Source organism: Mustela putorius, unplaced genomic scaffold (genome assembly GCF_011764305.1).
Source record: "Mustela putorius furo isolate JIRA1106 unplaced genomic scaffold, ASM1176430v1.1 tig00003949_pilon_pilon_pilon, whole genome shotgun sequence".
Taxonomy (NCBI): domain Eukaryota; kingdom Metazoa; phylum Chordata; class Mammalia; order Carnivora; family Mustelidae; genus Mustela; species Mustela putorius.
In genome coordinates this window covers 6536181-6551159 of record NW_025422093.1, presented here as the reverse complement: position 1 = coordinate 6551159, position 14979 = coordinate 6536181, and the positions used below count along the sequence as shown (strand labels likewise).

Sequence of the window (14979 nt, the reverse complement as noted above, 5' to 3'; positions counted from 1 at the left end):
GACAGTGATCCTGCTATAGAAGGTTCTGGGATATCATCCAGTAGAAAGGGGCTCTTTTTCATTCAACATCCCATTTTCTCTGCTTAGCAGTCCATGCTCCCTGTAGGATATTCTTACATCTCACATAATCATCAGAAAAAGTTGAATGCATGTGAAATTGGGTGAAGCACAAGTAATTTATTAGAAGAAATAGTTTAAGCAATCTTATTTAACTCCTGGTCAATGAGAGCAGGAAGCACTGACATAAAGAAGGCTTGCTTAATAGGAGAAGGTAAAATTGTGGCAATAAATTCCCTCCCAATACCACCTCTCATTCTCATTCCTCTTTGGCTTTCCCTGAAGCTAAATGACCGAGGAACTTTCCATACTCTTCACTTTTTCTCCTGAGAGCAAGATTAGTTGTAGATAGAAGCAAGCCTCCATGTCAGCCTGAATGCCAAATGGGAGGTCTCTGGGATTAACCTCCCTGACTCTTTTGAAACAAATGTGACTAGCAAGATCATTCCACCAGAATAGGAAAGGGAGTTTACCCAGACCTCTCAGCAATCCTCCTTGAATCAATAAAGGTACTTGTAAAGTCAGTTATCCAACAGCAATAAACAATCATTCAATCACCTCTTCCAGCAACATTAACTGATAAAATACTATATACCGGGTACTCTCCTAGACACTGAGGTTATAGCAATTAGTTAAAGACACAAATCACTGTCCTTGTGCTTATCTTCATGCACATATTCTGGAGGAAAACAGAGACAACAAGCAAGAAGAATATGTAAGCTATGTGGTGTGTTGGGTAGTGACAAGTGCCAGACAGGAAATATAGCAGGGAAGGGGGACAGAAATATTAGGGAGCAGAAGATGCTCCTGGACTGCGGAAACGAGGGAAGGCCTCACTGAGCAGAAGACACATCAGTAAAGACCTGAGGGAGGTGAGGGAGCTAACATGCTGCTGTTTGGAGGGAGAACACTATGGAAAAGGAAAGAGCTAGTGCAAAGGTCCTGAGGCAGGATGTCTCCCTTAGGATGGGGCGGGGAGAAGCAGCAGCTGAGATCGGAGATATTGCTGGACAGAGGTAGGTAGGGTCTCCTGGGGTTGTGGCTTTTAGTTTGAATGAACTGGTGAACTGTTAGGGTTTTTGAGCAAAATGACATGATATAATCTATGTTTCAACAGGGCTGTCCCACTGCTATAATGAGAACTGACTAATTGGTCATGGGGGAGAGGAGGGGGACTGTCAGGGGTGAAAAGGCAGAAGGATGGGACCAATGAAAAGGTAACAAATGTGAGAGATGATATGACTTTGGCCTGGGAGCAGCTGTAGGTGGTGAGAACTAACTGGTCGCGTTCCGTACATATGTGCGGGGTGGTGGGGTGGGGTGGGGGAGCGGGCAGGGTTTGCTCAGGGGCCGAGAGTGGGATGCGAGCAAAAGGAATCAAGAATGGTGCCAGAGTGCTGGTCCTGAGCAGTCCTCTCTCCCCGGTTCTGGTATGGACATCTGAAGCTCAGCGTTGCTAATACTGAATTGTACTTATTTGTTGCTGTCTTCCCCGGTGGACCGAAAGTTTCCTCTTCAGAGAGTCTGTCCTGATCCTATTAGCTCCTCTTTCCCATTGTGTGCCACACCATTGTTTGCGACAAAAGAGGCCCTCAATGACTGTTTAGAGAATAAAAAGGCCTTATAGGTATCGAAAGATAAAAGATGTAGATGCGAACGTGTCCACAGTTCTAAAGTCTAAAGGAAATGAGGTGAGGCCCCAAATAAGTCAGTTAAGGAATACATTAGGGTCTTGATAAAAAGCTAAAAGCAGTTTGTGAGCTATTGTATTTCTTCAGACAATGAGGGCTGAAAGCCATGTGATATCTCTGGTATACGGCAGAGATTAACCAGTTAATATGTATTTCTAAATTATTGGAATTTATCTAAAAAATCCATTTACCCCACCTCACGCCAAGATAATAATGGGTTAATGATCTCTTCATGGAATTAGATTATCTCCAGAAGCAAAGGAAGCATAAAGAAGCAGGCCGGTTACTTTCGGTAAGTAACACAGAATTCAGGCTGAAGGGAGCACCCTCCATTTCACAGCCCATCTTGTTTTTTATTTTTTTAAGATTTAGTTATTTGAGAGAGAGAGAGCTCGTGGGAGCACAAGCAGGGGGAGGAGCAAAGGGAGAAGCTAACTCCCCACTGAGCAGGGAGCCCAGTTTGGGGTTTGATCATAGGAATATGACCTGATCCAAAGGCAGACGTTTAGCCACCTGAGCCACCCAGGTGTCCTGACCATCTTGTTTTAAAAAAAAAAAAAAACAAAGCAAAAACAAAAACAAACAAACAAACAAACAAATTCAGTCAACTAGCCAAGATGATAAGTTGAAAAGACAATTTGCTAATTTGCTTTATCTTTCTCTAGTTCAGCACTTGGTCCTTCTGACTATATTCTCTAGGCTGGGGACACAGGAGTTCCAGGGAGAGAATAAACTGGTGGAATGATTTTGGACACCTAATGAATGGCCAAAATTAAAAGTTCTTGATGGGATTATTGATAAAATGCATTAAGAAAAATATCTGTGAAAATGTCCTGTAAACTTTACAGTACCAATTATTGTCAGACAAACATGATTATGGGCTCCGAAGTCACCAAGGATATATATATCTCGTGTGTTGCAACTAGAAAGAAGGACAGAACATTCTCATCAAGAGAGGTTTTCTTCTTGGCTTCCCAGCTTGTGTCCTTTATTGAAATGTAACTGCTGAAAGCTAGTGACAGAATCATCCCCTGAAGACACTGCAGAATTACTCAACAGTCTCTTTCTTCTTACCACTTAATTTAAAAGGGAAAACTGTATGGGCTGAAATAGATTTCTTCGTCAGAATATTCCAGTAAAGAAACACCACAAATTGGGGTGCACCTGGGTGGCTCAGATGGTTAAGCGTCTGCTTTCGGCTCAGGTCATGACATCCAGGTCCTGGGATCCAGCCTCACGTCAGACTCCCAGCTCAGTGGAGAGTCTGCTTCTGCCTCTCCCCCTGCTTGTGCTTGCTCTCTCTCTCTCTCAAATGAACAAAATCTTAAAAAAAATGTTTAAAAAAAAAAAAAGAAACACCACAAACTGATAAAAAGTCAACGCACTTAGGTATTATTTGACCCTACTTGTCAAGCTTCCAGTTAAGTAGTAATAGAAAAAAGGTAAAAAGAAGACAGAACGTAAGACATTAATATGTTGAACAATGCCTTATTGATTATTAATTATAATTATTAATTTATCATTAATTAATAGTCCCTTATTCTCTTTACCCAATTTGGTGGACTCATTGTCATGTTTCTATGGCACCTTGTGGGGCCATCAACGCTTTCCTGAACCACAAGGGGCTGTCCTTCCCAGCCTCGTGAACAGTGTTTGGGGAGCAGCCAGCATCCTTCCAGGTCCTGGAACACGAGTGACCCCAGCCATCAATCAAGTATTGTTGCTATCTCATTTGGCAATACTGTTTCCCAAGGACAAATTCATCCTAGGGACAGGGCTCGGTTGGACCGAGAAACCCCGGTCCGGAGAAATCCCGGCTTTCTGATGCTTTGTCTTCTGGTCACCATAGAAGATACACCAGTTCAGAGCAGGAAGACAGTGTGGGGACAGCAGACCGAGGACGGTACAGAGTGTGGCACATTTTTCTGGGCGCTGGAGGATCTGGCTTCACTGCAATCCTGGGCTTGAGTGTTCTGGTGCAGAATCTATATATTTCCACCAAGTTTAAGTGTTCAAATTGTTTGCATGCCTTTGGCAGAATACATTTTTGTTTATTTATTTTGAATAAGCACAAAGCAGTAATAATCCACCTTCGATTCTTCGAGTTCATGTCCTCACTGTTGGTCAAATGGATTTAAGGTGTTTAGATAAACAAATATACTAAAAAATGATGCTTATAAAGATCTTGGAAATGACACTCAGAAAGGAAACCTACAATTGGAAAATTGTAAGTATTAATACATATAATTTTGTTTAAGAAAACTCCTTCAAGGGCACCCGAGTGACTTAGTTCAGCATCTGTCTTCGGCTCAGGTCATGAATCCAGGGTGCTGGGATTGAGCCCTGGGCGGGCTCCCTGCTCAGCGGGGTTCTCCTTCTCCTGCTCCCTCTACTTTCCCTCCCCATCCCCCACTTTGCGCTTCCGCTCTTTCTCTCACTCTTGTGCTCTCTCTCAGACAAACAAAATATTTTAAAAAAGAATAATCACTCAAGCAAGGCTTTATGAAAAGAATTCACAAATCGAAAAATCTGGGGTGGAAATGTGGTTTTGGGGAGGTGGCTCAGTTTACCTCCCTCCTTTTTTTCCTGGCCTCACAGCCCATCTTTTCATTTGCTCATCTATTAAGGAGAGGCTAGGCACCAGTTTTCCATCCATCTCACCCTCACCGTGGTCCATGATTTGTGCTTCTTACTATAAGAAAGTGCAAATATAAAATTCGACCTAGTGAAACAGTTTGGGAGTTTGTTACAGTGAGACTTCCCTGTAAATACCTCATAAGATCCTGCCATGTGTAAGACTGATTGACAGATTCATGCAGGCATTCAACTAACATTTATGAAGCTCCTCCTCTGTGCCAGGCCCCCAGCACCGGAGACAGAGAGTAAACAGACAAATTCCCGTCTTACAGATACCAGGAGCCGTAGCATAAGGGCACCAGAAGAAGATGATGAAGGATCCAATTTTCAGACAGTATGATCATGGCTATGCTAGAGAGTTGCCGGGGTGCCCTGTGGAACATAAGGGAGAGACATTTCACCTGGATTCTAGAGGGGACAGGGAAGGGGAGAGAGTACGAAGGGGATTTGTGGGAGTTTGTGACTCTTGTCCTAAACTCTTAGAATAGTTGTGATAATTAACTAGGTAAAGAATAGGCGGGCAGTGGGTGCCTGGGTGGCTCAGTGGGTTAAGCCTCCGCCTTCGGCTCAGGTCATGATCTCAGGGTCCTGGGATCGAGCCCCGCATTGGGCTCTCTGCTCAGCAGGAGGCCTGCTTCCTCCTCTCTCTCTGCTTGCCTCTCTGCCTACTTGTGATCTCTGTCTGTCAAATAAATAAATAAAATCTTAAAAAAAAAAATAGGTGAGCAGGGGTGTGATGTCTAGGTGGATATAATGCACGTTTGTGGGTCAACTGGCCACAGAGAACACAGAACAGCAAATATTGTTATGTCTGGAGCAAGAGATGAGCCTGGGCAGGCAGGCTGGGCCTCAGTCCAGAGAAACAAAAAGGGATAGCACCTCTCAACCAAATGGGCAGCGACCTCACCCAGGGGAAGGTCACTCCTCGCCCACCTCTGCACCCAATCCTCAGCCAGAGTGACTGAGTACGAAAGGGACAAAGTCATTTGTATACTCCCACAGGTTATCACTGCCCTCCCCAGTTCTAGAAGGAACCAAGCACAAAAGCCTACATTGTTATTATTTGAGTGAGAAATGGAGAAACGGGAAACTTTCAGGGAATGTGAAGTCCTCTATTAGGTTATCACAGGGTATTTCAGCCAATGGATCTTCTTAGAAAAAGATACAAACAGAACCACAGCCAAAGACACAGGCCCCTTGGTCAGACTGATCCACATGCCTGAGGGCTTATCTCTGGGAAAAGGGAGTCAGCCTGGTTTGGGGATAATTTGATAAGTGTTCCATCGTTGAGCTTTGAGATTCTAGAACCATTCCATTTCTCACAGTCATCTATTCAGGATTTGATCTCATATTTCCCCCCTAAGTTCACACAAATGATTTGTATTCTCAATGTGAATTAACTTCAAGTTCTATAAATAATGAAAACATATATAGTCTACCATGCACACTTCCTCACATTTCATAGATTAGACTGTCCATAAAAATATTTTTATTTAAAAAATATTTGAGATATAATTTAAATACAATAAACTTTGCACACTTAAAGGGTTCAGTTTGACTAGTTCTGACATACATATGCACTCAATACTCTCATCCCAATCAAAATAACAAACATTTCCATCACTTCCAAAGTTTCCTTGTGTCCCTTTATAATCCATCCCTCCCCCTCCCTCTTCTTTTCTAGGCAACCAGTGGTCTACTCTCATCATGGATTGCATTTTCCAGAATGTTACAGAAATGGAATCACACAGTATGTCCTCTTTCCCCTAGTTTCCTTCACTCGAAAGCTCTGTCTCTAATCTTTAAGAGATTGTTCCCTTTTGGCTGAGGTTCATTAAAGAGCACGATAATCATGATTCCATGGCCGTGTGTAACAAAGCATGGCTTGAGGACCACCTGCTTTATAATCATCCAGGGACCCGCTAAAATTTGCTGATTTACCTCTCCCTAGAACTCTGACATCGGAACAACCAGCATGGGCAGGCCTGCTCAAACCTGCAGTTTAGTCCGACCTCCTAGGAACAACTATTCTTGATCCTTGGTCCAGCTAGCTGTTCTTCCAGGTCTTTCTACTTTTCTTTTTCTTCCTTCCTTTCTCTCTCTCCCTCTCTTTTCTCTTTCTCTCTCTTTCCTTCCTTTCTTTTCTTTCTTCCTCCCTACCCTCTCTCTCTCCCTCCCTCTTTGTTTCTTTCTTTCAGTAGGGACTGTGGAATACCCATACCCACAGAAGGCTTGAACTTACCACCCTGAGATCAAGACCTGAGCTGAGATGAATAGTCAGATGCTTTTTTTTTTTTTTTTTTTTTAGAGATTTTATTTATTTGACAGAGACCACAAGTAGGCAGAGAGGCAGGTAGAGAGAGAGAGAGAAGAGAAAGCAGGCTCCCTGCAGAGCCCGATGTGGTGCTCGATCCCAGGACCCTGGGATCATGACCTGAGCTGAAGGCAGAGGCCTCAACCCACTGAGCCACCCAGGTGCCCTGAACAGTCAGATGCTTAACCGACTGAGCCAGTCAGGCGCCCCCTTTCTCCTGTTTTCTATAACCTGGGCAAATCTTAGTTCTTTAGGCCACAGCAGTACACAGGACTAAATAGCTTTAGGACAGAGGTTGCAACAGCTTCCCCAGATCCTTTGGTGCCCACATTTAGAAGTGCGATTTGAGTTACTTTTCCATATAGTATGCACATTGTGAACTTTACTCCTCTTGCTCCTTTGCTGCCTGTGTCTCAAGTCTACCATCTGGGCCAGGACTCAGATGAAAAGGATTTTGAGAGTGAGAAGGACGCTTTTATCTCAGATGCAAAGTTCAACAAGGTACCAAAAAACTATGTATTCCAGATGCCTGCTTTATTTTTAAAAAAAATATAGAAAAAAAATCCACGGTGAATAAAGTATCAAAAATTTAAATAAAGTCAGGACCAGTAATAGTGCCATGCCGAACCCTACCAAGACTGAAAAAAAATAAAAGGGGCGTCTGGGTGGCTCAGTGGGTTAAAGCCTCTGCCTTCAGCTCGGGTCATGATCCCAGGGTCCTGGGATTGAGCCCTGGCATCGGGCTCTCTGCTCAGCTGGGAGCCTGCTTCCTCCTCTCTCTGCCTGCCTTTCTGCCTACTTGTGATCTCTGTCTGTCACATAAATAAATAAAATCTTAAAAAAAAAAAAAGAAAGGAAAAAAAATCAGGTCATAGACCTGTACCCTTGGGGCTAATAATACATTATGTTAATAAAAAAATAAAAAATTAAAAAAAATCAGGGATTCTATCTTTTAAAAGTTATTACTATTTATATTTTATGCCGGAGGTGAGTGCCTTATTGCCTCAGCTTAGTCTTGGCCCAGGCCCAACTCCACTTGATAGATTTCACGGTCCAACAGGCTGAAATCATCGTCTGAATGTTACTTCTGGCCCAGCGTTTATAACCTGCCGTGGACAAGAGGAGCTAATTCAAAGCACTCTTTCTAGACACATTAGATGCTTCCTACTTTTCCCCCTGCCATTAACCACAAGTACAGCCAATCCTAGACAAAGACATAAACACTGGTCACCCATAGTCCTGAATTTTTAAAAGAGCCTCAACCGAGCATTCAAAACGGGAGGTATTCATGGTGTATCTGATTTCATGTGCCTTCACTGTGAAACCAGACCTATCTTACCTAAATAGACACACACAGACCATGGCTCTGATTAATGCTGTCATCTAAAACTCATACCATACCTCTCACAGGAACTGACAACATTTGAGAAAAACCTGTGTGAAAGAATAATCTGTATTAATCAATCAGTTCTGGCTGAATAGAAAATATGCCCAGAACCTACGGGGTGTAAGGGCAAGGTTCTGGGTACGTTAGTTAAATTTTTAGGGGAGAGCATGCCGTCTAAAGTGCCCAGGGCTTCTCCTCCCTTTCAAAAAGCTCACTTGGATGTACCATGTTTACTGAAAGTGAGATCACTCATGTTTAGCTATTTAAGGAAATAAGCTGTTTGTTACGTATTAAAGAACTGAAGAGGCACAATGGCATATTAGAGCTGATGGTAGACGGGAGAAGGCTGGTCTTCCCTATCCACACAGAGCAGCATAGACATCAGCCTGGACTAGGAGTGCCCTGAAGAGAAGTTGGTCCTCAGTCACCATTTCCAGCCACAACACGGTGGAGAGGGAAGATGCGGGCTCTGGAGTCAGGCGGAACTCACAGGAAAAGTTCCAGCTTCCTCTCTCCTCGCTGACTGACCTTGGCCCCATTCTGCGCCTGTCTGCTCAACTGTGAAATGAGCCTACTTTGCAGGGTCACCACAAGAATGAAGTGGTAGAGCATCGGGCACAGGCCTGGCTCACAGGAAGCCTCGCTGCTGTTTATCCCTAACTTCCAGCCTCATAGGCTTTAGGACGTGTCTGAAGGTTATTTGATCCTGAGTCAGATCAATGGTGGAGGTTTTCGAGGAAAGGAAACAATAAAATCGGTAATTATTTATGTGTGGTGTGACTACAGGAGAGGGGCAGGGGGCCCAGAGCCCATCCTCCCTGTCTGTATTTTCCATGCCAGGTACCTAACTGTGAACATTCATCCTTGTAACGGTTCTGGGGAGAAAATCTGGAGCGACAGCCCTTTAAAAAGAGTCTGTCTTCTTGCCAAAAAGGAGCAGTTAATCACAGTCATGGTTACTAGGTACAGTTTTGTTCTTGATATTTTAAAAGATCCAGCGAAGAGCTTCAAAGGGTCATCCAAAGTGCACAGAAAGTAGGTGGTGGGAAGAAACGCTACGAGAGAGTTGGAGTCATTTACTCCAGACAAGAGAGGGTTTGACAGATGCCAGATGTGCTCTGTGCTGGGGTGCTGAAGCCGCTCTGCTGTCTTTCCTCTCCATCCAATAGGAGAAGGACTCCTATCCTCGATGTTTTTCCTTGGGTGGATGATTTCTCTTCCTGAAGCAGAGAGGTCAACCAGGTGACACTGTGAGATCGACTTGAGTTTTTTTTTTTTTTTTAAAGATTTTATTTGTTTATTTATTTGACACAGAGAGAGAGAGAGAGAGAAAGAGCACGCCTAAGTAGGCAGACTGGTAGAGAGAGGCAGAAGGAGAAGCAGACTCCCTGCTGAGCAGGGAGCCTGACTCTGGACTCGATCCCAGGACCCTGGGATAGTGACCTGAGCCGAAGGCAGGCGCTTACGACTGAGCCACCCAGTCGCCCAAGATCTCTTCTAGTTCTAAGCCTTTGAACAAATAGGGAAAGAAATACCCAGCTCATCAATGTGGGGGTGGGTTCTAGCTGCATCTGTTTATAGTGAGATTGAGGTAGCTTGGCACGGAAGAAGGAGTGGGGGCCAGGAGTCAAGCAGAGGTGGGTTTGACTCTGCTTCTGAAACTCACTCTTGAGCAAGTTATGGTTGTAAAAGAACTCAACTTTGTCCTCCGCTGTAGCATGGAAATCATCTCTGGCCTTCTAGGGCTCCTGAAAGGATTAACTGAAATAATGTTGGCAAAGCACCTAACATTTAGACTGGCACATGTAAGCTTTTGATAAATTGGAACTATTATTCTGGTTGGTTAAAAAATGGGTTGAAAAATGCCCTTCTGCTTATAGTTCCATCATGCTAGGAAAATTACAGATTCAAGTAGGCAGACCAACAGCACCTTGAACCACAGGATCCACACTGCAAGCAGTGCCTGTCCATGCCAGAGAATGTTTGAGGGGACAACTTATCAACTACCCCGGTGCCAGGAAGGAGAGGAAAAGGTCTAAGGCAACTTTGGTTTTGCTCACTATCACCACAAGAATCAAACGAATGATTTTAAAGAGGTTCCAAATACATTTCCAGGTATAAGGAATACATCACATCCCCCTAATTCGTCATTCACACCAAGCACAGTAAAAAACATCCATCAAAAAGCAGGTGTGCAAACCAAACTGATTGTCAAAAATTATAATTAGGATTTTTTTTTCCTTCCTGAAGGATAGAAAGCTAAAAATGGAAGTCACAAAGAAATTAATCAGCTCTTGCAAAGCAATGAAATGCGGTGGCCTGAACCCTATCCCAAGTAAGAGAAACTCCTATTCCTACCAGACTCTTCCACAAAATGTACTGTTTTGGTGTCACATCGATGTGGAATCCCATAATTAGCAATATGGAAAGATGCTGGAGGCTGGGACAGAACAGCTCTGGGATTTGTTCTTTACCCGTGGTGGGGTCTGCGGCAGGAGGCCTGCAGGCTGCGGAGGCTTGGAGAAGACAGAGGGAACACAAGGTACAAACAAGCACATAAACTGAGAGTCATGGAGAGCTGGGCCAGAAACACCCTGTGTCCTGACACCCCTCTCCTGTTTCCATATCAAAGGGGGAGCAGGTTAGAGCTGATAGAACCAAACACTACAGACTAGGGAGCAGAACAATGCAGTCGGAACTGATGGAGTCACGTGACCGACCGCCACAGAAAGAAAGGAAATCATGGAACAGGAAATTCAAGGAGAAGAAAGTGCCTACAACACTGGATACTAACCTCAAAACTCCTCATGACCCAGAGGACATGAAAATTAGTGTTTTACTTCCCATACCCCTCTCTGCTGAGTCCCCATGAACAAACTGGTCTAAATGGCAGTCTTTCAGCATGTGAACAACTTCTTAGGGATGGGACCGACACTTTTAGCAGCTTTTTTCAGTATTTTAGACCACGTGGATAAATGCCCGTCACAGTCTGTTCAGAGGCTTCAGAGAGCTACTGGCTTGAAGAAAGAGAGGTAACTTTAGAAATGTCTATCTCAGTACCACGGAGGAGCTCAAGGCCTTGAGTACCTAATCCAGTCCTGTGAGGTCACATGACATTCAATGTCAACAAGGCACAAGGGATCCGTGACACCTAAATTCTAACCTTAAGATCAAATGTGTTAATTTACAATTAAGGAGTAAGAAAATGTCCTTATCTAGATTTTGATAGCTTTTAACATTCACCGAGAGACCTTAAGTTAGGGTGACAAGAAGAAATTCCTAAATACTTCAGGCACTTTGACCATGTTCCTTGTCATATCAGTGTCCAAGAATCACTGCAGGGATTTCACTGGATGTTTCCTTGATTTTTAATGTAAAATTAGACATCAGTGCCTCAGTTCATTTTGGAAATGTGCCTTGTGAAGGATTTCAGAGGTATTTTTCTTTCTTAAAAAAAAAAAATGACCTTCAAATAAAAATAATAGACTTTTTGAATAACAAAGCCCAAAGCAAATAACACCAGATTCTGCTAATATGGTTATGAAAAGACCAAAGAGACCTTCTGAAGTGGGGTGGCCAAGTGCTAAAATAACTTAAAACAGTCTAGCAAAAGGTAAATAACGTACCACTCAGGAAAACAGCAATCAAAGCAGCCCAGGGCCAGAGCACACCAGAATCCTCTAGAAATCGTCCCAGTTCAGCCAACACTGGTTGTTTTCAACGAGGGACGTCCTGGGAGGGACCTAGTGTCAAGGCAGACTGCTTTTCTTGACATCAGAAGACAATACTTTTTTTTTTTTTTTTTTTTTTTTGCTTTTTCCTTAAACACAGTACAGAACCCAACACATTTCAAGGCCACGTGTTGTGGCTTTTGTTGATCTATGAAGCAGCTGCAGGTTTCAGAAAGGAAATTGTGCTCAAGCTCAACCGCACAGCACCGGCCTCGGTTTACCTGCCATATGCAAAACGCCTGTCCTTGTGGTGATCGCCGAAAGTATCCCAAAGCCTGAGAGAAACACTCACTTCATCCACAACATCCCGGGACCGCTCCAGGACCTGCAGGAGAGAGAGCGCATTCTTGCTCAGCGTCCTTCTGAGGCTCCTCAGGAGGACGCCCAAGTGAGCACCCTCAAGGCCCATTGTCCCACATGCGTCTTCTCGTCTCATCCAACAGGACTCGAGCCAAGTCCAAATTCTCCTCTGGGAATCTCGACTCAAACAGCCCTCACCCCCCTCATTCAGGAGACGATAGCCAGACTCCCAATGGCACATTCTGCTTTTGTTTTCTCTTGGTGGCACCAAGAACATTAGCCTGACTTTGCATGCACTAATTACCCCCGACCCCCTGGTAGAGTCAGCCTGGCCATAGCAGGGACGCGCTCTGAGCAGCCTAGAGAAGCTCTGCACACCTTACCTCCTGGCACACTCGGTACTGGTCGATCGCCCACACGGTAGGCACGTGGGTGGCCAGCAGCTGATATTGCGTGAGGGTTGTGTTACACGCTCGGGCACAGATCAAGCGCGTCTTCCCCACGGCGTTGTCTCCCACGACCACACACTTGATGGTTTCGACGTTGGGCCTTTCGTAGTCCATGTCAGTGTCCATTTATAAAACTCTGTAAGGAGAGAGGGACGGGGCAGTCAGAGACGAGAGGCGCCCAGCCAGCCACTTCTCCGGAGGTGCCCAAGCATAAGCACGAAGTTCGGAAGTTCATACGAAACCTAACTCAAACTCAAGTTTTCTGTTTATGTCTCACATGAGTACAAAAACATCGGCCGGATTGTTATTTTGACCCCAAACGGTTTATTCCCGTTAACATGTTATTTTCTCCTTGGTTTTCTCCAAACACAACCTGCCTACTGAAAATTCAACCAGGCAAGTCAGGATCGCTGGCACACATTCATAGCTCACTAGCTACTCATGTGGACCCATGAAAGAGACCGGTCACCTGCAGCTTTAACCCTAGATATCGGGGTGTGAGCTGCTTGGCAATATTAGCATCTACACCATCACAATCTTCCCCCGACCCCAAATCCCCCACTGAAAGGCAGTTTAATGGAGGTTCTCCACTACCACCGTGACTTCGAGAGGGATCCAAAGGGCAAGCAGAAAGGATTCCTCGGCTTCAAAGAAGGGTAAACTGTAAGACTGAATTTTGATACATTTGTAAAATTAATTTATATTCATTTACCGATTTTAATTAATCAAATTCATAAAAATGGTATTCTCAAGAGGGGCACCATAAAGCAACAGATTTTAAAATTCTCTGTTTTCACCAAGAAATCTGGAGCATATGGTAAAGAATGATTTTGCCAGGATGAGGAGCTAGTTTGGAATGTTCTAGAAACCATCAAAAAGGTTTAAGAGGGTTGCTGAGTGAGCGGTCAAAGGGAGGAGAAAAAGCTGCTGCCAGGTCTCCACCCCCAACCCCCGCCCTCCTGGGGGCAGGAAGCTCCATAAAATCCAGAGCAGACTGCTTCCTGGCAGCAAGCTGGATGGGTGACCAACCATGTAACATTTTAAGATTTTAATGGATTATAATCGCCCTTTTGAGAAAGTCTATTGTTAAACAGAGAAAACTGATTAGATAAGTCACTTAAAAAAAAAGATTATTTTAGAGAGGGAGAGTGTGTGTGAACAGGAGAGGGGCAGACAGAGAGAGAGAGAGAGAGGGAGATAGAGAAAGAAAGGGAAGCGGACTCCCTGCTGAGTGTGGAACCCAATTCGGGGCTTGATCTCAAGACCCTGAGATCATGACCTGAGCTGAAATCAACAGTCGGATACTTAACCGACTAAGCCGCCTAGGCACCCCTAGCTCGTCACTTTTAACAAGTTGATAGTGGTTTTAATGGCCACGATGGTCAAGAAACTGTTCAGAGTAGGGCTTGATACACACCTGGGACTCAGTAAGTGTTTAAATCATCTGATTGGAGAAAATGGATGATTTGGTTAATATGAGATTAAGATTGTGACGGGAGAGACAGAAAGAAGGTTATTAAATAGAATGAAAACTTTTTCCCAGTTAGGACCATCTGAACACGAGATTGTCTCCTATAACACCATCACAGGAGGTGTTAAACCTGAGGCTAGAGACTGTTCGGTGAGAATTGAGTGGAGTGATTCAAAGAATAGATGTGTGGTGAGGTTAGGATCTGGTCTATGGCTCAGATGCCACAGAGAGACTTAAAATACCTGTTCCCCACCTGGCAAATGCAGATTCTGAAGGTCTTGGGTAAGAAAGAGGCTTAAGAAAACCTCCAATTCAATTCTGATGATTACCCATGTGTGGTGACTCCTCAAATTGATCTCTTTAAAATCTAGTCTATGCTGACTTTGGGATTAGACCAGCGGTCCTTAAGTATTTGCTGGAGAACATTTAACAAAGTCTGGAGATATTTCTGGTTGTCACGATGGGGTCGGGGAGCGCTACCGGCTTCTAGTGGGTAGAGGCCAGAGATGCTTTGAAACACACTACAAGGGACAGTTCCCCATCACAAAGAATAATTAGGACCCAAATGTCAGAGTGCTGAGGTTGAGAAAATCCCTGCCTTTGAAGGGATGTGTGAATCCTAGTCTCCCCATTTTCTAGCCATTTGCCACGTGTGCTTTTAGCCTCAGCTTCCCCATCTGTTAAATGGGAATTCTAGCACCGGTCTCCTCAAGCAGTGAGGGGAAGGGGAACTGACGGAGCCGACACACTGATGACCCCAGAGATTCTAATCGTGATGATGAAGATGAACACCCTGAACTGAGTCAGGGGAAAGACCAGAGTTAGATGCAGAATCAGAACACTAATAACCACAAACATCTATACAAAGGATACATTTTAGTAGGGTAACTGAGGAGTAATTCATCGAAAAACTAAAAACATAGGTATAAGCTGGAGAGTACC

General features: G+C 44.2%; 1 protein-coding gene across 16 annotated transcripts in view; it reads right to left on the bottom strand.

The window, feature by feature from the left end:
- RHOBTB1 (Rho related BTB domain containing 1) overlaps nt 1–14979 on the bottom strand; it is a 121458-nt gene that overhangs the window by 25469 nt on the left and 81010 nt on the right. For 14 of the 16 annotated variants that reach the window (XM_013063067.2, XM_045069877.1, XM_013063068.2 and 11 more), the window contains 2 exons: nt 12501–12702; nt 12039–12142 (listed from right to left, as the gene is read on the bottom strand). In XM_013063067.2, coding sequence (XP_012918521.1) covers nt 12039–12142; nt 12501–12692 — 296 coding nt within the window. In that variant the 5' untranslated portion in view covers nt 12693–12702. The other 2 variants (XM_004765676.3, XM_045069878.1) reach the window with 2 other exon arrangements.